At 35.7% G+C, this 24,614-nt stretch overlaps 1 protein-coding gene across 1 annotated transcript in view; it reads right to left on the bottom strand.

The window, feature by feature from the left end:
- NECTIN3 (nectin cell adhesion molecule 3) overlaps positions 1–23,893 on the bottom strand; it is a gene marked incomplete at its 5' end in the record, with an annotated part of 133,099 nt that extends 109,206 nt beyond the window's left edge. Inside the window, 3 exons of the mRNA XM_079100423.1 lie at positions 21,986–22,592; positions 22,764–23,138; positions 23,831–23,893. Of these exons, the coding sequence (XP_078956549.1) occupies positions 21,986–22,592; positions 22,764–23,138; positions 23,831–23,893 (1,045 nt within the window). The remainder of the gene's footprint in view (positions 1–21,985; positions 22,593–22,763; positions 23,139–23,830) is intronic.
- Between the last annotated feature and the right edge of the window lie 721 nt (positions 23,894–24,614).

Below are 24,614 nucleotides of genomic sequence, written 5' to 3'. Positions count from 1 at the left end.
GATAGTATATAAAATCATGATCTCTTTTAATCAATGACAATTTATATTTGATGGGATACAGTAATTGTCACAATTTGATATGCTAAAGAAATAAATCAGCTTCTACAAAATAAATATTACATAAGAAGGCAATACAAGTTATTACTCAAAACACTTAATAACAGAATAGAAAAACAATTGTCTGTATATTCTATGCACTAATTACAATATTTACATGAATCGATATGTACAATTCTCAGTTTCTAGAAAAGCAAAACAAAGACATTTCCATTCCATCTGGTTTAAGAGACCCATGAAACACATAATATTTAAATTATAATTTGTGCAGGAATACCTTTGAAATTTCTTTACACTATGAAGACATGTGTATTATTACTTCTGAATTCCAAATGTGCCCTTCTACATATGCTCTGCAATAAATGGAATTCCTTTAAGTATTCGCCTTTAATGTGATCATGGTGTTAGGCTTTCTCAGGAGATGGTGCAGAAGGGACAATGAAGGAAGAAAAGGCTATTAGAACTAAGAGTTCAACAAGGTTACAGAATACAAAATCAATGGACAAAATTGAGTTGCATTTCTATAAACCAGCAATGAACAATCTGAAAAATAAATTTAAAATAAAATTAACTGAAAAATAAAATTAAGATGACAATTTCACTGATAACACCAACAAAGTAAAACTTTTACTAAAAATTACAAAGAAGTGTTAAAGAAAACCCAAATAAATGAAACAATATTCCATATTCAGAAATGAAAAAACATACTACTACTATTAAAATGGCAACAATCTACATTTTGGTCTAGAGTCAAAACAATCTCTATAAAACTCAACCTCAAATACGTATGGAAAGTAAAATAAACAATCTTGAAAAAAAATAAAGGTAGAAGACTAACACTTGTCAAACTTCAAAACTCTGCAAAACCATAGTAATAAAACTACAATACAGCGAAACTACAGTAATCAAAACTATGTGAAACTATAGTAAGGATGAAGATACAGATCAACAGAATAGTAAGAAGAGTCAAGAAATAAAGCACTATGTTTAAGATAATTGATTTCAACAAAAATATCAAGTCAATGCAATAGGGAATGCATAATCACTTCAACAAATAAACTGAGCAAAAACTAGATACCGCATTTTTTAAAAAATGAAGGTGGACCACTTCCTTTTCCATACAAAAACATTAAATCAAAATGAATCACAAACATTTTGTAAGAGCTAAAACTATAAAGCTCCTAAACGAAAATATAGTACTAAATCTTTATGAACTTCATTAGGTAAAAGTTTCTTACTATGACACAAAATGTACAAAAACAACTAAGAATTAAAAAAGAGGTAAGATGGACTTAATCAAAATTAAAATCTTTTGTAATACACTGAACCTCAGAAAGTAAAGGCAACCTGCCAACTGAAATAAAATATCTCCACATATTTAAGGTAATTGAATATAGAAATTTTTTGTTTAAAAAAAAAAAAAAAAGCTCTTACAATTCAATTATAAAAATTTAAAAACCCCAAATGAAACACTGGCAGAGAATGTGAACAAACATGTTTTCAAAGAAGCTATAATATATAACCAATAATGAAAATTTGCTCAACATCATTAATCATCAGTGAAAGGCAAATCACTTTCTACTCACTGTGATGACTATAATCAAAAAAACAGATTAATAATTAAGTTTTGTAGGAATGCAGGGAAGCCTATACAATACTCGTGGGAATACAAAACTATAAGCCTCTGGAAAATAGTACAGCACTTCCTCAAAGGGTTAATACAGTTAGAAAAGAACTAAGCAATTTGAACCCAGGGTAAATATCAAAGTGAAATAAAAATATAAGGTCACACAAAAAATTTATATGTGCATATTTATAGAAGCATTATTTATAATAGCCAAAAGCAGAAATAACACAAATGTCTATTCATAATAGTCAGATATTATGACCTTGATAAAAATGATTAGGCCACACAGCAGAATATTATTAAATTTTTTTAAAATGAAGTACTGATATATATGTCACAACATGGGTGAACCTTGAAAACACTAAATTACATGAAGTAAAAACAAACACAATAGATTAGATTTTATGACAGCATTTATATGAAACATATAGAATAGGTAAATCTATAAAGACAAAGTAAATCAGTAGCAGCCTAGTATTAAGAAATTGAGGTAAAAGGCAAATGACTTCTTTTTTAAAGGACTGATAAAATTGTAGTGAATATATTAAAATATATCTGAATATATTAAAAAACCAGTAAATTACACACTTTATCAGTAAATTGTATGGTATGTAAATTATATGACTAGGCTGTTATACATTTTAAAAGAAAGAAAAATAGAGAAATTTCAGACAAAAACCAGATTTATACTAAAGAAAATACAGTGAATGCTCTTCAAGCAGAAGAAAATGGATTTTATATAGAAACCTTATCATGAAGATGATGCAGAAAAGGGAAATATATAGAGAAAATAAACATTTATTATATAAAAGAATAAAACTGCCTTATTGGATACACATACACAATGTACTAACTATAGAACAGGATAAAGCGTTTCATAGGGCCTATATTCTCTGAGAAATAACTGTGTACAGTCAGCCTTCTAGATCCAAGGTTTCTACATCTGTAGATTCAACCAAATGCTCACTGAAAATATTTGGAGACAAAACTGTATTGAACATGTACACATTTTTTCCTGCCATTATTCCCTGAACAAAACAGTATAACTACAATTCACATGCCATTTACATTGTACTAGGAATTATAAAAGTATCTAAAGAAGATTTAAAAGTAGCGGGACACAGTAGCACCCGCCTGTAATCCCAGAGATTCCTGAATCTGAGGCAGGAAGATCCCAAGTTCAAATCCAGTCTCAGCAATTTAGTAAGACCCTAAGCAACTTAGAGACCCATTTCAAAATGAAAAATAAAAAGGGTTGGGGATGTGACTCAGGGTTAAGCACCCTGGGTTCAATCCCTGGGACCAAAAAAAATTAAAAAATCAACGTCCATATGAGTATAGTTCATACACTGTAGGCCAATACTATGCCTTTTTATATAAGGGACATGAGAATTGTACATATTGCTTTCTGAGTGGTGGGTTGGAGGGGTACTTGGATCCTTTCTTCTATTTCAAAGACCCTCTCTCTATAATTATTATATCTTATACTCTATAGGGTAGCCAAAAAGTGAACAGGATAAGGATATAACACCTGCAATTTAAAAACGGGAGAGGGGAATTAAAATAATACAAAGGGACATAATAAATGAATAAATAGAACAAAGAACTTAAAGACAAACAGAAAAAATGTCAGATGATACAGTTAAACTCAAATATACATGAAATTAGATAATTATATATCAATACAAGACAAAGCCTACGAGATTTTTAAAACTACATTCTGCAAAAGCAAATTAAAACTACACTGAGATATCATCTCACTCCAGTCAGAACAGCAATTATAAAAAAAAAAAAAAAGTAAAATAAATGTTGGCAAATGTTGTGAGGAAAAAGTTCACTCATACATTGCTGATGGAACTGCAAATTATTGCAAACACTGTGGAAAGCAGTATGGAGATTCCTCAGGAAACTTGGAATGGAACCACCATTTGACTCAGTTATCCCACTCGTACGTATACCAAAGGACATAAAATTAGCATACCACAGTGACACAATCACATCAATGTTTATAGCAGCTCAACTCACAATAGCTAAGCTATGGAACCAACCTAGCTGCCTTTCAATCAACAAATGGATAAAGAAAATGTAACATATATACTCAATGGAGTATTACTCAGCCATAAAGAAGAATGAAATCAGGGAAATTTGCTGATAAAAGGATGAAACTGGACATTATCATGCTAAATTAAATAAGCCAATCCCAAAAAAAATCAAAGGTCGAATGTTCTCTCTGATATATGGATGCTAACCCACAATGGAGGGGGCCAGGGGTGTAGAATAGAAGCTTCAGATTAGACAAAGGGGTATGTAAGGAAGGGAAGACGGATGGAATAGAAAAGAGTAGAATGAAACGGATATTACTTTCACATGTTCATACATGAAGACATGAACAGTTGAACTTCTCATCATGTACAACCACAAGAATAGGAATTTATACTCCATATATGTATAATATGTCAAAACACATTCTACTGTCATATAACTAAAAAGAATAAAAAAATTTTAAAGATTATTTTTGGGTAAAGATGGATATTAGATTTTCAACTTGATATTAACCCAGAAACAGGTATACACATGAAAAATTCTGAACAATGAATATTTCTAATAAAAGAGTCTGAGAATTGAAAAAACATACATTTTGCTTAAAGGAGACATGCCTTAAATTTAAGGACAAAGGTTGAAAGGTTAGGAACAAAAACTTGCAAATGTTAACTAAAATAAAGCTAAAATGTGGCTATACTAGAACCAAAGTATGCTTACAGCAAAAAGTAATACTAGAGATAGAGGGCAATTTAGTAATGATAAAAGAGTCAAGTCTTGAGAAGAAATAACAAATTTGATTATATTTCACAACCTAATCTCAAATCACAGAGCAAAACTTCACAAAATTACAAGGAAAAATCAGGCAAACCCACATTCTGGTAAATGATTTTAATATACTTCTACGTAATTAACTAGAGCAGAAAAAAAAAATCAGACAAGATTTGAACAACAAAACCAATTTAATCTAATTGGAGTATATACACATATGTGGAGGGGAGCGCACATGCCCATGCACCAACACAAGCTCAATGTCTGACTGTTCCCAACAAGAGCACTGTCCCTTTTTTTCAGGTGTACATAAAATTGACAAAATTGAATGCATAGGAGGCCCAAAGACTGAAATTATACACAGAGCAAATTCCTCAACACAATGTAATTAAGCTAGAAATAAATGAAGATAATTTACCTCCCCTATCACCTCATGTTAAGTACTAAATTTCAAAACAATCAAAAAAATCATATGAAAAAATGTTAAAATGTTTTGAGTTGAATACACACAAGAATATACAGTCATGCCTAAAAAACAAGTATATAGGTTGAAGTGAGAAAAAAGCTAAAAATCAGTTATCTAACATATCTCAAGAATAAAAGAGTAAGAAATATCCTCCCCTCAAAAACATAGAAGAAAATAAAGCAAAAATTAAAAGAAAATAATGTAAAACAGAAAAGAACAAGTCTAAAGGGGGTTCTCTGAAAAGTCTGATAAAACAAAGTGGAAAAGACTGATTCAAAAAAACAAGAGAAGGCACAAAATACCAATAGAAGAAATGAAAAACTAAGGAATTACTATAGATTCTCCTATCAAGATAATAAAAGGTCTGGGGAAGTAGATCACTAGCAGGGTACATGCTCATGACCCTGGGTTCAATCCCTAGTACTGCAAAACAAGACATGCTCTACAAAAATAATAAAAGTTTATAATGACCAATTTCATATTAACAGATTTGAAATCATGAAATTAACAAATTTCTACAAAGATGCCATGTGCCCAACCAACACAATAAATCTGACTAGTATTTTATTTATTAAAAAGTTGAATCTTCGATTAAAAGCCTTCCTATTAAAAAAAAAAAAAAAAGAAAGAAAGAAAGAAAAAAATGAAAAAGCTCCAGGCCAAATGTCTTTACCTGTTAATTCTACCAGTTAAGGAAAAATAAATGAATAAAACCAATCTTAAACTCTTATAGAAGATAGAAAAAGATTCAACACTCAAAATTTTTTAATGAGTCCTGCATTCCCTTAATACCAAAATTTGGCAAAAACATTAAGGAAGGAAAATTTAGAGGTCAATATAATTCATAAACATAAATGGAAAGAAATAACAAATTCAATCTAGTGATATGAAACACAATGATAGCTTAATACTTTTAAGAATATAATTCCCATTGTAAAAAGGGGAGAGATCATATAATTATTTTTTAAATAAAGCATCTGATAAAATTAAGTACCCATTCACGACAAAAATTCTTAGCAAATAAGGAAAACTAGGTATAGAAATGGCCCCAATCTGATAAAAAGGATTTAAAAAAAAAAAAAAATCTACAGCAAAACACCATATTTCATTTTGAAATGTTAAACACTTTTTTAAAAAATCTGAGATAAAAATGAGACAATGCTTACAGTCACTAGATCAATATCATACTTGAGGTCTTAATACAATAAGACTAAGGAAAAGAAAAAGAAGTATAAAAATTAAAGAGAAATAGGTTTTAATGATTCACAGATACATGACTGTATGGATGGAGAAATAAAAAAAAAGTTCTATAAGGAATTAAAAATAAATCAAGTTAAGCAAGATCCTTGGATATAAGTTCACAATGCCAATATCAATTATCTTTTCATATGTCTGCAAACAACTAGGAATTATTTCATAGATATAATCTACAACTGCATCAAGTAACAAAATAAATCTGTAATTCAAATGATTAAATTTAATCTAAAGTTTAGACTTATGTAAGACTTTAACACTCAAAAAAACTGGAGTTTGTTTGGTTTTTTAAGTAAAGAAAATGGAAGTAAATTGAGAGATCAACCAAGTTCATGAATTAGAAGACTTATTACTATAAAGATTTCAATTTAGTTGACATAACTACATAAATTTAAAGTATTCCTAATGAAAGTTCAAGCAGGCTTTTTGCACAAATTGATAAACTGCTACTAAAATTCATACAAAAATGGACCAACACTAATAAGCACAATAAATTTTACCAAATAAATGGACTACTCAATAGTCTACCCGATACCAGGATATAAAACCATAATGAGACACTGTGATATTTATGAGAAGAGAAAAACAAAAAGACCCAATGGAACTAAGTCAAAAGAAAGAAAGAGAGAGAGAGTGAGAGAGAGAAAGGAAAAGAAAAGAAAAAGAAAAGAAAGACAGTCACATGTATAGGACTACTTGATTTATTACAAAGGCAGCACTGCACAGAAGATTTTTTTCATAAATGGAAATGGTTGAGTGAATGGTACAAAAACAATTTGGAACCCACCACAAATAATCACAATTAATTCTAATGTAGTATTCAACTAAAGGTAAAACAGTAAACTTTCTAAGACAAAAGTTTTTCAAGATGGTTATGCTAAAGAAAAATTTTGTAGACAAGACACAAACAATTACAAAGAAAAAGATGGGTTTGAAACTGGTAAGATATAAGGAACTTTTGTTCATCAGGACACCATTAATAGAGCAAAAAGTTCAACATGGAAGAAGACATTTGCAATATATATAGCAAAGGATTCATACCTAGTGCACATAAACAATTTCTACAAATCTAAAAGACAACCCAACTGAATAAAAAGGGTAAGAGAATGAACAGACACTACAGAAATGAGGATATTCAAATAATCCTTAGGACTCAATTATTAAGAAAATACAGATTAATATCACAATGATACACCATTACAAACTGACCAGAATGGTCAAAAGAAATATACTGGTATCACAAAGGGCTGGTGAGAATAGAGAGCAAATTAAATTCTCAATACCCTATTAGTGGGAGTAAATTGTTATAAACACTCTTAAAAGCAAAACATTAAAAATATGAACAATTCCAGCACCAAGACAGGTACAATGATGTTCATGGCAGTACTATTCATGAAAGTCTCAAAGTGGCAGGCACAGTGATAATCCCAGAAGCTCAGAAGGATGAGGTAGGAAGATCACAAGTTCAAAGTCAGCCTCAACAACTTAGAGAGGCCCTAAGCAACTCAGTGAGACTGTTTCTAAATAAAATATAAAAAAGGTCTGGGGATGTGTCTCAGTGGTAAAGCACCCCTGGATTTAATCCCTGATTTAAAAAAGTCTCAAAGTGAAAACAATTCAAATGTCAGTCCAGCGAATAAATTATATGGAATATTCATGGAACTGAATACCGTACAATGTTAAAAAAAAAAAAAAAAAAAAGAACTACTGTTAACACTCAAAAACATGGATGAATCTAACAATGTCAGCAAAGTATTACATAAAGTTCAAGCACATTTAAAATTAATTTGTGGTATTAGGAGAATTATGGTTATTTCCAGAAAAGAAAGGTTATGATGGAAAAGGAGTGCGAGAGGGACTTGTGGAGAACTGGTAATGTTTTATTTCTTAACCAGGGTAACCATTTAATGGATATATTTACTTTTTTCATCCAACTGCACAATTATGTACATGTTAATAAACAAGTTTTAATATTTCATAAATCTGTTTCAAATCTTGTTCAAACCAGCTCAGACCTCATCATTTTTCAAAATGCTGTTATTTATCTGGTACTTTGACTTTAATCAAGTCCCAAATTTCACAGCTTACAGTGTCAAAACAAAAGTCATCACCCTTTTGTTATAAGTTGAACGGTGACCCTACAAAAGCATGCTGAAGCCCTGACTCTTAGTACCAATGAATAAGACCTTATTTGGATAAGAATATCTGCAGACATAATTAAGATGATAGAACTGGACAAATGAACCCTTAATCCAATATGGCTGTTTTACTTATAAGAGGAAAACGCCATGATAAACACAGAAGGAGTACCACGTGTCAACAGAGGCAGATACTCTGCAATTGCAAGCAAAAAACATCAAACAGACAGCAGTCACCCGGAGCTATGAAGAGGCAAGAAAGGATTCTATCCAGAGTCTCAGAGGGAATATGGTCTTACTGACAATTTGGTTTCTGACTTATAGACCTCAGTACTATAAGATAATACATTTCTGTTATTTTAAGCCACCTCATTTGTGGTACTTGATTCTGGCAGCCCTAGAAAACTAATGCAACCTTCCACAATACCTAATTCTTACATCAACCTCCCATTCAGCAAATACTTATTCTCTCGTTTGTCTAATACAAAAACTTCCAAATTCACTCACTTCCCCCACTTTTCATATACTAGAATCATCAAAAGGTGTTTTTACCTTTTAATAACCCTTTGTTTTTAAACCTTTCCCTTTCATATCTACCACTACCTAATTCTGACTTTCAGAACACTACATGTAGAATATTCTGCTGTATGATAAATCACTATTTCTTAAATACTATTTTCCTTATTTCATTTTTCTGTTCCCAAACTATCAGACATCCTATTACATGACCAAAAGGCACTCAGTACTGACTCTGTATTATACTTCCTTTAATATATAAGTACAATTAATTCCAAGGAACACGTTTTTTATCAGCTAATTAATGAATATTTTATCCTTTCAGAGTACTAAGAATAATCTCCTAGACTCAGTGCTTGATTAACTATTAACAGACACCAACACAAACTTATTACCTTTATATCATTTACATTTTCCAAGTTCATGTTATGCTAACTCATGCTTTCAATGCTGACTCATTTAATTCATTCTTAGTTGATGTTTTATTCTATTTAACCTCAAAGTTTCTACCTTAAATCCCAGCATCACCCTACATTATTCTCAAAATATACCATTTAAATCATTAACTATCAAAACATATCTATAACTTTCTTTTCTTATGCTTATCATTTTATTTTCCCTAAAAAAAAGTATGGTCTCTCACCATTCAGACTATCCTCTCCTATCTTTGTTTTTAATCTTTCTGCTTACTTTCTGTTTCTGGGTCATGTCCATTCAAGGGATTCCTACTTGTTTCCCAAAGACACAGAAGTTTCATCATAAAAAAATCAAATTACATAGAAAACTGTACATTAACATTCTATAGTGGATAACCATGGACAATATATTTCTTAAACTACAAAAAAAAAAAAAAAAATCATCCAGTTTCTAATAGCAGCAATGTCAGTGTTAGAAGCAAGCTAAAATATCTAGTATCTAGGGGGCAGCAAGTCATGACCCTAGTGGACTGCCACTCAACATTATTTTGGCTGTGGTTCTGGATATAGTTCTAGATGCTTACCTAGCCTCCTTTGGTTCTTGATTTCTATACCTGAGACACCCAATATCCTTTAATAAATGTTATTAACTACTGTCAAAATTCTGAGGCTCCTTAAAGAAAGAATCTTGACTGTTTAGCTTGGGCTGTTATAAAAAAATACCATACACTGGGTGGCTTAACAGACATTAATACTTGTAGTTCTGAGGCTGAAAGAGTTCCAGCATGGTTGGATTCCTCAGGAGGACTCTCCTTTGGCATTACACATGGTTTCTTGTTTTTTCCTCACATAGCTGGGAGAGAGGCGGGTCTAGAGTCTCTTCCTCCTCCTATAAGGACAGGAATTCCATCACAAGAAGCACTCCCTCCCAACCTCATCTCAACCTAATTAGTTCCCCCAAAGGCCTCACTTCCTAATACCATGGCATTAGGGATTAGGGATTCAACATATGGATGGACACAAATATTCTATAAGTGACACATTCTTCCCTCTCAAATTTCTCTTTCTCATCTCTCCCAAGAGCTGAACCTACCATCCTACTATTCTTTCGCTATTCCTCACTTGTTAATCTTTGGGATTGGACTTTTTCCTATTTTTACTAAAATTACTGAGTTACCATTGTCCTCCTAGCGACTACTAAATTTATCAAGTTTCCTTTCCAGATTATTTCTCTCCTCTCTGCCTCTCTTTGATAATTTCTCCAATCAAAATAAAGATCTCAACCCCCACACCCCAATACCCTGTGCCCTTCCCAGATTGCATTTTCCTTCCTTCTCTTTTCCTCTTTCTCCCTCCACTGTGTTCTCTTCTAACACCTCATCCAATCCAAATACCTCAATCCTGATAATTCCCAGTTTCACTTCCTAACTCCTACTCTCTGGCTTCCAACTACAGCTCAAAAACAAGCCCCAGAAGCACAATTAAAAAGTTTCCAAAAATCTGCCTCGCATGGTGGCCCACGCCTGTAATCCCAGCGATTTGGAAGGCTAAACAGGAGAATTACGAGATTAAAGACAGTCTGGACAACTTAAGGAGGCACTAAGCAACTCAGTGAGACCCTGTCTCTATATAAAAAATACTGAAAAAAAGGGGGTGAGGGGGTGCCACTGGGGATGTGGTTAAGTGCCCCCTGAGTTCAATCCCCAATACCAGAAAAAAAAAAAGTCTCCAAAAATTTACTAGATTGATAAGTCAATTCCCTTACCATCTTTTCCTAGTCATTAAATGACTAGGGAGAAACCCCAATTAATTCATATTTAACTCTCTCTCACTCCCAATAATATCCAAATACCATGCAAGGTACCCCTGAGATCTATTCCTACCACAAAATTGTTATTTATTTCTGTAATCCTCTATTCCCAAGGTCCATGGCAATGGTTTTCCTTTTTGCCTATTGCTCATCATTTACACTGCTGCCAGAGCTACACAATGTTCTCAGATCACCATTTCTTTCATAGTTACCTGTCTTCAAAAGCTCCTCACTGCCTCCAGAGTCTAAACTCCTCAGTCCAAAAAAAAAAAAAACTTTCCCTCCATAAAGCTCACGCCTGCAAACCATGAAACACTAAATTTCTTCTATGGAGTCCTCATCCCAGTGGACTTTTCAACTTGAAATGCCTTCCCTTCCTTTTCACTGAACTTAACTCAAAAAAAATAAACTTACCTAAATTCTTCCCTCAAGTTTCAGTCACAAAATTAGCTCCTCTTTAAATTTTCTCCCATCCGCGGTTAAATTGTTCCTTGCTCCTTATTCTATAATCCCACAACACTTATATTTCTAAAATAAATGAGATCATTTTCCTTTGTATTTTTGTTAGTTGTAATCGTTAGAGTCCTTTATTGCAATTTCATTTTCACAGCAATTCTGTGACGGAAGTATTACTTAGCCAATTTTATAAGTGATGAAACAGGCAGAGAAGTAACTGGATTTAAATTCTCTCTGTCTCTGACAATTTTACATTTCTTATGGGCAAATACTTCAAGGGGCCTATAAGAGTCCTCCTGCATAAAAGATGCTTTGTGTTTTAAATAGTCTCTCTTCCTTTTTGGAAATGGACCTGTTTTGCCATTCTGAATTCTACATATTCTTGAAAACAGTTCCAAAGTTTTATCTTATCTAATTGGCTTTCCTTTACTCTGGAAGACCTTACTGGTCTTTTTAAAAGTTGTATCATACCACTTGGTATTCTGTTACAAATACATAAATACATACACATACACTTATTACATACATACATATATATATATATACACACACACATGCACACAATTTGATTCATTGAACACAAATGGAGGCATCCACTATATCTTCCCACCATGGTATCCTTTGTACTGCCTGGCAACATGTTTCACACACCTGTTTCTCAACTAATGCTCAGTAGAACTCAATCTATCCCCAGCACCATTTTCTGTGTCCTTTATTGTTTGTGTAACAGATCAACTGTTGTGACTAACTAAACTTTACCATATTTTAACATTAAACATTACTCAATTCATTCCTGAAATTTAAGGCTTGGAGGTCAACAAAGTACTCTAATCATCTCATGGGAGCAAAATCTACAGAACTACTATTTCATATGACTGTAGAGGGCAGCAAAGCAACAGCAGTATCCTCAAAGAAAAACATTTTTCTTAGGGAACTTTAGATTTGTTTTTATATTTTAACATATGCTGTCAATATTAAAGCTTTATGAGAACAAAATACTTTTCCATACACAAATTTCACCAGCTACTTATATATTTAAACATTTTCATTATCAACTTTTAAATACAATGAAAATTTATCAATGTTCAGATCCTTTTACATACACATAGAAAATGAGTTTGATAAACAACGTATGGCTTCAGCAACCATAATTGATGACTTTTTTAAATCTAAAATTTGAATATTTTCTAATTGAAAAATACAAAAATAATCTACTTTCCTAATTTTATTTTCTTGAATACAGAAAAGAATGTCAACAGTCTCACTAGTCTTTTTTAATGATAAGAACAGTAGTCTTCATTAATATTACTAATTCTAGCCTTGATATACCTTGTTTCAGTTATTCAAAAATTAGTCAACTGTAGGATCAATACCAGCTTTAAAAGAAAAAATTATGAATTCTCTGCCATTATACTAATACACAACAACAAAACAGAAGGCAACAACTTGAAAAAAAAAAAACAGATCCCTACTGTTGTGTGTGTGTGTGTGTGTGTGTGTGTGTGTGTGTGTTATGGGGGACTAAACACAATGGCAGGGGCACTGAGTACTTTACATCTCAGACCTTTTTAAAATGTTTTTATTGAGACAGGATCTCAATAAGTTGCCAAGGCTGGCCTTGAACTTGCAATCCTGCCTCAGAGTCCCTAGCTGCTGGGATTATAGGCATGCTACCATGCCAGGCTCCTAACTGTGTCGACGTTAAAGTTCATTCTGTTTGTGAACCAGACAAACTGCATCATTAGACGATCTTATATTTACAATTTCGATACTTATAAAATAAGAATGGGGAAGCTATCATAGAAGTTGATATTGAATATAACTACATCATTTGCATGTTTCTGGAGGTTTCTGTCAGTGGTAATTTTTCACCACCTTTAAGTTTAACAAGCAGAATTGCGGAGATTTAGCATGGCTGCTACAGCCTTTAACATAAAAAGACTCATGAGTTGGTAAAAAAAAAAATGCTGCTCTGATGTTCTAGCCCTACACACTTAACAAGGATAGAACTATTAACTATGTACCTTCTCCCACTTGAATCTCTTCAGGAAAAAAAAAGTTAACAAGCATTTTTCTATTTTGTATTAAAATAAAAGATCTAGTATATCTCTAAGCAGGTTTAAAAACTAGGCAGTTTACTGTCACAGTGAGTATTAAGTTGAACTTATAGCCAATTTAAATCAAATTAGTAGACTGAGTTCATAATGACATTGTGAAGTTGTAATCTGGCCCACAGTGATATGATTAAATTATAAACTTTTATTAATAATCTTTGAATACAACCATCTAAAATGTTTTAATAATGACAAGTCTATCATGTGGATAACTCACAAAAAGTTACTATACAAAAGTAACCTTGCCATAATTTATGAATACTAACATTTCACTAATATTTTTGTTTTCCCTCTGAATTAATTTAGAAGAGTCAAGCACACTCATAATGTTTCAAACACTGAGTTGGAGCCAAAGCTCTGTGCACCTGTTTTTGTATTTGCCCAGTGGTGTTTTCAAGTCTTTCCTGACAGCAGCACTGAGGTTATCTCCACTACAAGATCAACTAGTTACCTTAAATGTATCCACCTTACTCCTTCAACTAAAATCTAGAGTGAAGTGTGCCATATATAAATAAAATACATCTCATGGAAACTGTTTGAACTATATACGTACTTGGTTAAATGAGAGAAAGTTGATTTTGCAACACCAAAAAAAACTTGTATTCTTCCTAAATGGTCAATATTGCGAACACTTCAGATTCAGAATGGGTAAGACAATAACAAAAAAGAAGAAACTAAAGAGGGCAGACAGAATTTTTTTTTTTTTTTTTTTTTTTTAAGAAAAACCAGTGTAGAGCTATTTCAAGTAGTATATTTAGGCCATCAGTTTATACCTCAAAATTAAAATACACAGGCTTTTCAAGACAGGAATAATATCAAGAGTGCATATCTAGCTGGGGGCAGTGGCAGTGGCTTGGGAGGCTGAGGTAGGAGGATCATCAGTTCAAATCCAGTCTTAATAAAAGCAAGGTGCTAAGCAACTCAGTGAGACCCTGTCTCTAAATAAAATACAAAACAGGGCTAGGGATGAATTAAAGTAAAACAGAATATTTTACTTAATTTCATACACCATTAATAAACTAATGCATATTATGACTTTCTGAAGGGTAAATGGTCAGTTTTTCCCACTCCCAAATATGTTTAATTATGGTACTATATTTCGCCACATAATTGTTGCAGATTTTATGCCAATTTTTTTGTAAAAAAAAATAAAAGGTGGTGTGTGACTGTTATGTGAGCCTCTTTTAAAAAATACTGTACCAGTATTACTTAAAAATCATTTATTACTAAACTGGTACAAGATCAGGATACATGGAACACTCATGAATATACATTAATGTGATGGTGACAATTATGTGGTGAAATATGGTACTTTCTTCCAAAAACTTATTTTCTAAGACTAGTACCATGGAAGCACTTTGACAAACATTGTTCCATACCTCAAAGTGTGGGGAAAAAAATGAAGAGACTGACCATAGCTCACTGTATGGAAGATGTGCTGAGAGAAATCGGCTTTACACCTTGCACTTCAGAATTTGACTAGAATTTGACTAGCTAGAAAGGAAGAGCAATGTCATTCCAGGCCTAATAAATAGAACTGGAGAAGAGCATAATCAACTTTAAAGACAAAGAATACTTGAGACTTACACTGTCCAAAGTGGTAGTCAACAGTCCCAACACACTTGGCTACTGGGTATATTAATGTGGCTACTAGTCCAAATTGAAATGATCTGTAAAGTGTAGAATATCCACAGGAGTTCAAAACTTAGTGCGAAATAACACATAGGACATCTACATTTTTAATGTCAATTAAATGCTGAAATGATGTTTTGGTTATCTTATATTAAGCAGACTAGAATTAATTTCATTTGATTCTCTTTTTTTTTAACTTTTTTAATGTGGCATGAGAAAAATAAAATTATGTGGCTCCCACTGTATTTCTAGTGAACAATGCTGGTTTAGACTAAACTTGATTTTGCTACTAAATTCATGAAATAGAGAAATCTGCACATGGTAAACACATGCAAATACAAAACTGTGAATAAAATGGTGGGAGTGTATTTCTTTTAAAAATGTAATCACATCTGGAGAAATACTAAATAAAAATGCCGTCATAAGTAGAACAGTTTGGGGAAAAGAATCATCTGAAAATGTATCTCAAAATACAAACGCTCCACTCAATAGTCTTGCAAAAAGTACGGGTCCAGTAAAACCATAGTGACACCTGGCAATGTTGTTTAAAGGAAGATTCCCTAACATCTATGATTTGAATCCACCCATACACCCTATTTTGCTGACCTTAGTAATCTGAAAATAATGATTTATAGAGCTCCACCCCTCCCCTTTTGTTGCTATTTAATTTCTTCTGAAGAAGTCTAAGCTGTGAACCTAAAGAGCCTCTACTAGGAGCAACAGTCAATCCATTTAAAATAAAAACTTGATTTTTTTTTTGTTAAACCCTGAAGTTAAAGGAAGCCAAATAAAGTTTAAAAACAAACAAAACTATCATAATTTTATCTATAGAATCGCATGTATAAATTACTTAAAACCACAAACTACAGTGTTGAAAAGCAGACTGCCATTTCTCCACTATTTAATCCAATTATAAACTGGTGTTTTTATACAGCTCAAATACCAATTTATGAATATCTACTCATAATGTAACAGCTCTTCCCTACTTTTCTTAATTAACAGAATGAATGGTAGGCAATCAACAGGCTTGATTTAAAAAAAACCTCCAGATGATGCATTAAAAAGATCAGATAAAATTCACTATTATAAATTAACATTTTCTAAGAAAACTATAGTACCTACAATATGTATACATCTAGACTCACAGGAGGCAACTCCCTCTAAAATTCTAACAATGACCTACATTATAAGTAAACCATTTAGGGAAAAAACCTGAAGGCAACCCTAGAAAAAGTCTAGCAACAAACTTTATTTAAACAAATGATTATATTATGCCAGAGATAGAACAAAAATTAAAAGTTTAATGAAATTCAGGAAAGGAATGTGTTCAAGAATTTAAAGGCATTTCTAAATATAGAGGGTAATCAAAAGCATGACAGATCAAAAGAATGACAGGTTATTAGTACCCAGATTTTTAGATATGAGTGTGTGCCACATAAAATCATCTTTAATATTCCATTATAGACTTAAGGGTTATTTGATTTTATTCCTCATTTACACATCAATAGTATTGTCTTTTTTTGCAAATCATGTATCATTTATTGTCCATCTTTATGAAGACTTTAAGAGTACAGAATATGCCATAGAAATATTAACTAATTTTTAAAAGTAAATTGTAGAATGTCAAAATACTATTTTTGATAAGAATAGCATAACTAGCTTCTTGTCAATACGTTTCAAATAACTGATGTTTTATTCCTCAATTATACAGATACAAAATGTATCTAAGTTTCTGAGTCATGTAATTATAAATATGTAAATATGTCAGAATGGGTTGAGCATCCCTAACGTAAAAATCTGAAATCCAAAACACTCCAAAGTTAAAAACATCCTGAATAAACATGATGCCACAAATGAAAAATTCCACCCATGAAACTTTGTTTCACACACAAAATTATTTAAAATATTATATAAAATTACTTTCAGGTTATATGTATAAGATATACATAAAACATAAATGTATTCCAATTTTTTACCTTGGGTTCCATTCCCAAAATACTTGATTACACATATGCAAATATTCTAAACTCTAAAAAGAATCTAAAACACTTCTGGTCCAAAGCATTTGGAATAAGGGGTATCCAACCTGACTAACAAGGTAAGCCAGTAAATATTTATAATCCACACACACAGAACTACCCAGCATATTTCTACAGCATATTTCTGATGCTATAGAAGGGAAGATCAAAGGAGAGGTTACAAAGGACAAAACTGATCAAAGTATATTGTTATATTATATTGAAATACAAAGACCTAAGAATGGATTCTATATACGTATACATAATTACAACACCCCCAAAATAATTTTAAAAGGTAGTTTTTTTATCACTTCTACTTGCTTCTAAATTTGGTTCACTTTCTAATAGTATATGTTTAGGATGTGAACAGACTTAAATAAGTAACAAGTGTTGTTCGCCCCAACCTGATGCTATCAGAAAATAGACAAAGTACAAGTTGAACTGAGACTCCCTCTCCATTTACAATATAATTTTACATTTTCAATATAATCCTAATATTCTAAGTGACCTTACAGAACTGCCAAAATTTTAAAATGCATTCACCATCATTAAGGTAAGATTCAACTAGTTTCCATATAGCTATACAATAAAATCAATTTTATTATATTCTAATCTTTTAAAAATTGGTTATCTGTATGTTTAGCTGAAGTAAATTTAACAAAGATTTAAAAACTACTCATTGGGCTATAAACTCCTTAAAAAAAAAGATGCAAAGTGCAAATACAGCTAGTCAATTAATTTGAAAACTCAATTATTCACAAAAAGAGAGTAGAATTTAAGAATCATCAATATCGTGTCAGGTGCGGTGGTGCTCACCAGTAATCTCAGTGGCTGGGGAGGCTGAGGCAGGAGGATCTAGAGTTCAGCAAAACCAAGGTGCTGAGCAAGTCAGTGAGATTCTGTCTCTAAATAAAATACAAAATAGGGCTGGGGATGTGGCTCAGTGGTCAAGTGCCCCTAAATTCAATCCCTGGTACCCCAAAAAATAAGAATCACCAATACCATACAGGATTGTTTATGTTGTGCTATGTAATAAATATTAACACTGTTTTAGTTTATTCCTTTCAATTACTCCTCAAAGAATCCCAATAGTAAGGTGATAATATAAATCTATCAATGATTTACATTTAGTAAGTGGGAGTCATTTTTTCAGAAAACTATGTTCTTAATAACTAAAACAAATTGCAGGAAGAAAAAGAAAGAGATATCAATCTTTTACCATTACTACAATGTCTAACTTGAATTATCTGACTCAAACTGGCGGTATGCTTAGTGGTAGAGAGTGTGCCTAGCATGCACAAGGTCCTGGGTTCGATCCCCAGGACCATAAAAAAAAAAAAAAATTCTCATTTCACATTCATATGTATCCTCCCTGTCCTCACTGGTGATTGAACCCAGGGGCACTCTACCACTGAAATACATTCCCAGCCTTTTTATTTTTTATGAGACAGAGTCTCACAAAGTTGTGAAGGTCTTGTTAAGATGCCCAAGGTGGCCTTGAACTTGTGCTACTCCTACCTCAGCCTCCTGTGTCTCTGAGATTACACTGGAGAGCCACTGTGCCCAGTTCATATATACATCTTTATCCCTAATAAGTTAGGCATCACTCTTCCTGGAAACCCACAGTAACTCATGCACATCTCTATCATAAACAACACTGGGCACTGGACTGGATTCTCAGCACCACATATAAATAAAAGAATAAAAATAAAGGTCTATCAACATTTTAAAAAACAACTGCCTTATACTCACCTATTTCCTTTTTGAATATTTAAACACTCTGAAGCCAGAACTTTGTCACGTATTACATCCCCAATGACTATCAAGTACATAAAAAGTACTTTTAAATGTTCCCTATTATCTTGGATCTTTTCTATTACCTTCTAAACATCCATCTAAAGATAAAACCTTGCTAAAAAATGCAAGCTACAGTAGAATCCCAGGATCAAATAGAGTCTTATAAAGGTCAAATAGTCTATCTTCTTATTCATCAATACCATATCCTTGCTAATATTCTGTCTTAAGATAAATGTAGAAAAGAAAATTCAGATAAATCAACCTATGAAATGATTATTGTCATCAAAATGAAACATGAAATTTCAGAATTAAATAAATCAAGTCTGTCAAGTGACAAGTTTTTCCTAGTCCACTTGATCTTTATATCTAGGAGTTTCTTAGACTTAAAAAAGTAAAATGGAAACTGGTAATCTGTCAACCTGTAAATGTCTCATTTAAAAGTTCAAATCTTCAAGTAAGATAATGTAAAACAAATAGAAAATCTGACATAATTTTTTATATTTTCAAAATATGAGGTCTACCAGTTGAGGGGCAGTTTTCATAGTCAAATTAGCATGATAAAGTTAACCATAACTAAAGCACTAAAAATAAGCAATGTATCAAAAATAGCAAGGAAAAGAAAAGTCTAAGTATGATAAAACAAAGCATTCTGATTAACAAATCAGTCATCACTTTAAAGCCTAGAAATCTTTGCAACTCTAAAACTAATTCTACTCAAATAGAAGTACATGCCAAGTCTCCTAAGTAGTACTATGCATGTTAGCACTACTAACAGTGGTCAGATCAACAGGTTGTTAGATCAACACATAGCTTACAAGAATAAAATTCTATTTCCATATTTATTAAGTATCCCTAGGTCACAACAACTGTGCACTATTCAAAGACTAAATTCTAAAATAAGAGTTTGATGGAAAAAACTTGTCATAAGGGTTCACAAATTAGGGTGTTATAACACTATAAGCCAAAAAAGGAAGCTCTTTAAATGAGCAGTGCACAATAACGCCAAACTAGTGTCTATGACTACAACTACAAGCAGAGTTGACTCTTAAAAAACTTCAATTTACACTTCCTCTCAATCACAGTCCACAAGCCTAACTGCTGAAGGTTTCAATTCTAAAATAAAGCATCAAGACCTCCAATAGCACATTATTAAAGGTATTTTTAAGAAACCTCTTTTCTTCTTCCATGTGGAAAACATTGTGCTCCTTCAAAAAGTAATCAATTCATTTGTAAAATCAAATTATTATTATGCAATTATATCTCCTGTATCAGCTGTACATATTATTTAGCTTCATTCTTCCTTTTATCTAATTGGACAAATGTACTTCTGTGGAGGTACATATATTCTCCCCATCATAAACATAAACTGGGTAGTCAAGACAGTAAACTGTTAATGTCCTTTCCAACTATCCTGGAACTCAACTGTAAGCTTAGTGGAACATAAAAACAGCACACAAATTCAACCAAGAATCTTTTATCAATTTAAAAGAGTAATAGCATTAAGAGCTGTGTCTTGGAACTAAACATCTGAGTAGTGGCAATCAACACTAGACATTAGACAACATGTCATTTTTCATTACTACATTGTATAAATCAGAAACTTTCATTACAGTACGGATGGTGAATTGGTAGTGAAAATTCTCAGCCTATGAGGGGCACTCAAATCTCATAACTTTGTCTACCTCATAACCAACTACCTTAACTCACATACCCACAACAGGATTCTCTTCCTTTCACATCACACTACCCAGGCAATTTCCACATCTCCCCTTTTAATAAATATCGGGAAAAAAATTGGGTCGAGATTTCATGATACACTAAGAACCAGTCTTTGACTACAGGGAGTTCTGCCCATCACCTTCCCCACCAAGTAAGAGTTCTTAAATGAATAATGCTCTGCAGTATTTTGATATTACCCAAAGGCATTTTGCACTATCTCCAAAGACCAGTGGTCTTATTTTCCCAAATCATTGTGGCCTATTAATTACTACTAAGAATTATTTTTCTTGCATAAAAAGCAAATTTTTTTACATGATCCTTAAAAAGTAGGCCTCTAGTTTCAAATATTTGGGAACGGAACTTACAAAGGGACTAGCCCAAAATCTGCCAGGAAAACTGTACCAAAACATGGGAAAGACTGACACTGGGATAGATATGGGGTTGTTTTGATTAGAACAGCCGGCAGTCGATGTAATCAAGTATTTAACATGTATATCTTCGTCCTGGAGACAAAGAGAATTTCCTAAAATAAGCAGGGGCAGTCAAGAGACGTCCCACAACTGGAAGGCAGCGACCAGGCTCAATCCGAGATCAGAGGTTGCCAGGGCAGAACAGGGCCCAAGGACCTAAGAAAACTGGTTGTAAGGGATGCTGCGGCAGGGTGGGTTTAAGATGGTGCCTTCTCCCGGGAAGAGGAGGACAGAGGCTTCATTCCGTCGGGCTCTGGTCCCGAGGGTTTCCGGGATCACAGCTCAAGTTTCACCGGGGAAAAAAAAAAAGGAGGCGGCAAAACGTGCATCCCAGCATCTTAACGCCAGTCCAGAAGTCCGCACTCTCCCCTTCCTTCGAGCTAGGAAGTAACGGTCCCCAGAGCTCCGCGCACCGAGCACCCTCGCCGACCCGGCCATCAGCACAGAGAGCCGCGCGGCTGCTAGGATGGACGGCGCCGCACTCGCCCACCCGGCCCTTTCCCGGCCTCGCCCGGGGCGCGGCGAAAAGTTTCCAGCCAAAGTCCGCGACACCCGCTCGCGCAGCCAACCGCCGAACATAACCGCCTCGCCGCCCCGGAGAGCGGCCCGCGAGGGCCGGGCCGCCGCGCCGGGACCCTCGGTCGCGCCTCCCTCAGCCCGCGCCGACCGCCGCGGTTCACCTACCACAGAGCCGGGAGAAGAGCAGCAGCGGGAAGAGCAGCAGCAGCAGCAGCGGCGGTGGCGTCGGGGGCGGCAGCAGGAGCCCGGTCCCGGGGGGAGAAGCGGAGGAAAGTTGTGCTTTGCCGCCTCCGGGACACAGCGGGGCCGGCCCCGGGGTCCGCGCCATACCCCACCCTCCCCCCGGCCCGCTCTCCCGCCGTCCCCCCGGCTCCCCGGGCCCCGGCGCCTCAGGCTCTGGGTGGCGGCAGCAGCGGCCGCGGCGCGGCGGCGGCGGAAGGTCCGGCGAGCGTGTCCCTAACTCCCAGCTCTTGCGCCGTCGCCGCGGGCTGACACTTAGCCGAGCGCTCGCGGGTGCCTCGACTCCGCCGTCGCCGACGCCACTGCTGAGGCTGAAGCGGGAGCCGCCCGCCGCCGCCGCCGCCGCCACTCCCCTCCCCCCGGCACCCGCCCGCCTCGAACTCCTGGGAACTCGGAACGCACCACCCCACCCTCGCGGGAGGGGGAGAGCAAGCCGACCCTCAAAGCCGGCGCCCGAACTCGCCCGCCCTCCTCGCAACTCCCGCTCCCGTCTGATCCCGGGGTGCCTGCCGCCTCCTCCCACCCCGCCCTCCTACACACGCTCCTCCCCCTTCAAAAGAAAAAAAAAAAAAAAAAAGAACTCTTCTTCCACTTTGATAACGGGGTTTCTCCCAAAGCAGAGCTTTAAAAAGGACAGGAAAATCTGGAATAGGTTATCCGGCCCCGCCCCTTGTTCCTGCCTCGTTTCCCCCCCTTCTCAGACTTTCCAATGGTATCGCCCACTCCGCCCCTCGCGGGTCCACAGCCGCCCCGGCGCAGACGGAGGCGGAGTGCGGCGGGACAATCGCGCTCCGGGTTCGCCTCTCCAGGCCAGCGTTCTCCCTCTGGTGGGGGGCCTGGGTCGTGGAGGGGGTGGCGAGGAGAAAGCAGGATGAGGCTGCCCTTCCGTTGCCCAGGCTAAAGGTTCCTGTCTGGGAAGCTGAACGCAGCCTGCTAGACTAGTCGCCTCCCTCCTTGCCGGGGCGCTTGGGGACTGAAAGAAGAGACTTTCTCCTTCCTGCTCCCCGGGACAGCTGTGCTCTCCGAAGCTCTCTCTTCTTTCTCGCCCCACTCCCCACTTTTCCCCAGCTCCCGCTTGCTGTGGCACATTTGCACAGGCGTTTTTCTTGCTCCTTTCTCTGGGAGGGTGGCGTGGTGGAAGGGTCGGCGGAGCTGGCGAAAGGAGGGGCCCCCGAAGGTTTGCTTTCTCTCTCTTGCTTCTTTTGGGCTGCCGGCTTGTCCACTTTCAGCGCCGGGCGATTGGCAACAGGAGGCCGTGGATATTCCCCATCGGAGGGCTTCCAAGGCTATGGTGTTCTTCTTAGGTCATTTGCATGTTCGCACGTGTAATCTTATTTTTGCTTGTTTTTGTTTGAACGAATCACAGAAAAGCGACCTCGGGAAGTATTAAACATTTGCCCGTGAGTGCTTGTAGTCCACCAAGCCCTCCTTCTCTCCTCATCTACCCGCCACTCACTGCCGGGGTACCTTGACCTTGAAACCCCAGACACTCGCGGAGGAGGAAAGGATTAAGTTTGGATTGTCCGTGGGGGTGGAGTGGGGCGAGGCCAAGGGTCCTAAGGCCTTCACCATTCATTTTTTGTAGGTCCTGCCATCTCAACCAGATAGTCACAAATGTGCTCCAATCAGACGAAAAATAACCAGCCACCCAGAGACAAACCTGTCGCAGCTAAACTAAAGCTTGCCTGCGGCCAAGACCACGTTGTCCTTTGCTTTCAATCACTAGGGTCTCCCCACCTTCCGCCCACTGGCTTACAATGTTTTACTCACCTCAGAGGATACACACCATTCTATACCCTGCCGACCTCGTATTTCTTTACTTCCGACTCCCATCCAGTCTCCCAGCGCTTGGTCTTGTACCTCTTTTTTCCTCCACCCCTTTCCTCTACTCTCTCCCTCCCTTTTTCTGCCAGTCGCTGTCATCTCCTGTAAGCCTGTCTCCTGCAACCAATGCTTTGTATCACCTATCCTCAGGATGCACTTATGAATAAACCTTGTCCTGCATAGCATAGGGAGATCCCCTGATGATGTTCATAATTGACGGAATGTAGCTATTGTGACATTCCTCAGCTTTGCTGACACTAGTTTCCCTTGAGAAAATTTCCTATTTTCACATACCCTAAACCTAATTTTACTGCTAAATTTAGAAAGAGCCCACTGAGCAACGACTAGCTAATTATCTGTTTAGATAGCACTTTAATACGTTGTTAAGACTCAGTTCAATGTTGAACAACCAAAATTTTAATATCGCTAGCCAATTTCATTCTCCCTGCCTTTCCCTGATGGTTCCAGTCTTCAGGAAAAGTAATTCAGTCAACGTTTTAAAATGTGCCAAGGCTTAATATGGGGTCTATCTGTGCAATTTGCTACTGAGATCATCAGGAGTTAGCAGGATTAGGGCTTCTCAAAAAGATGACATGAAGCTTTGAAATTATATTTCCTATATGTTTGGAGATACTAAATAATAACATGCTATGATTATATTCTCTCACCTACAGTAAAAAGAGTATGAAGGAAAAGCATTTATAGATGTTATATAAGTACTAAAAGAGCA

The sequence above is a fragment of the Sciurus vulgaris genome (genome assembly GCF_902686455.1).
Source record: "Sciurus vulgaris genome assembly, chromosome: 10".
NCBI classification, from domain to species: Eukaryota; Metazoa; Chordata; class Mammalia; order Rodentia; family Sciuridae; genus Sciurus; species Sciurus vulgaris.
The sequence above is the reverse complement of the archived record's forward strand: the minus strand, read 5'-3'. Positions and strand labels throughout refer to the sequence as shown.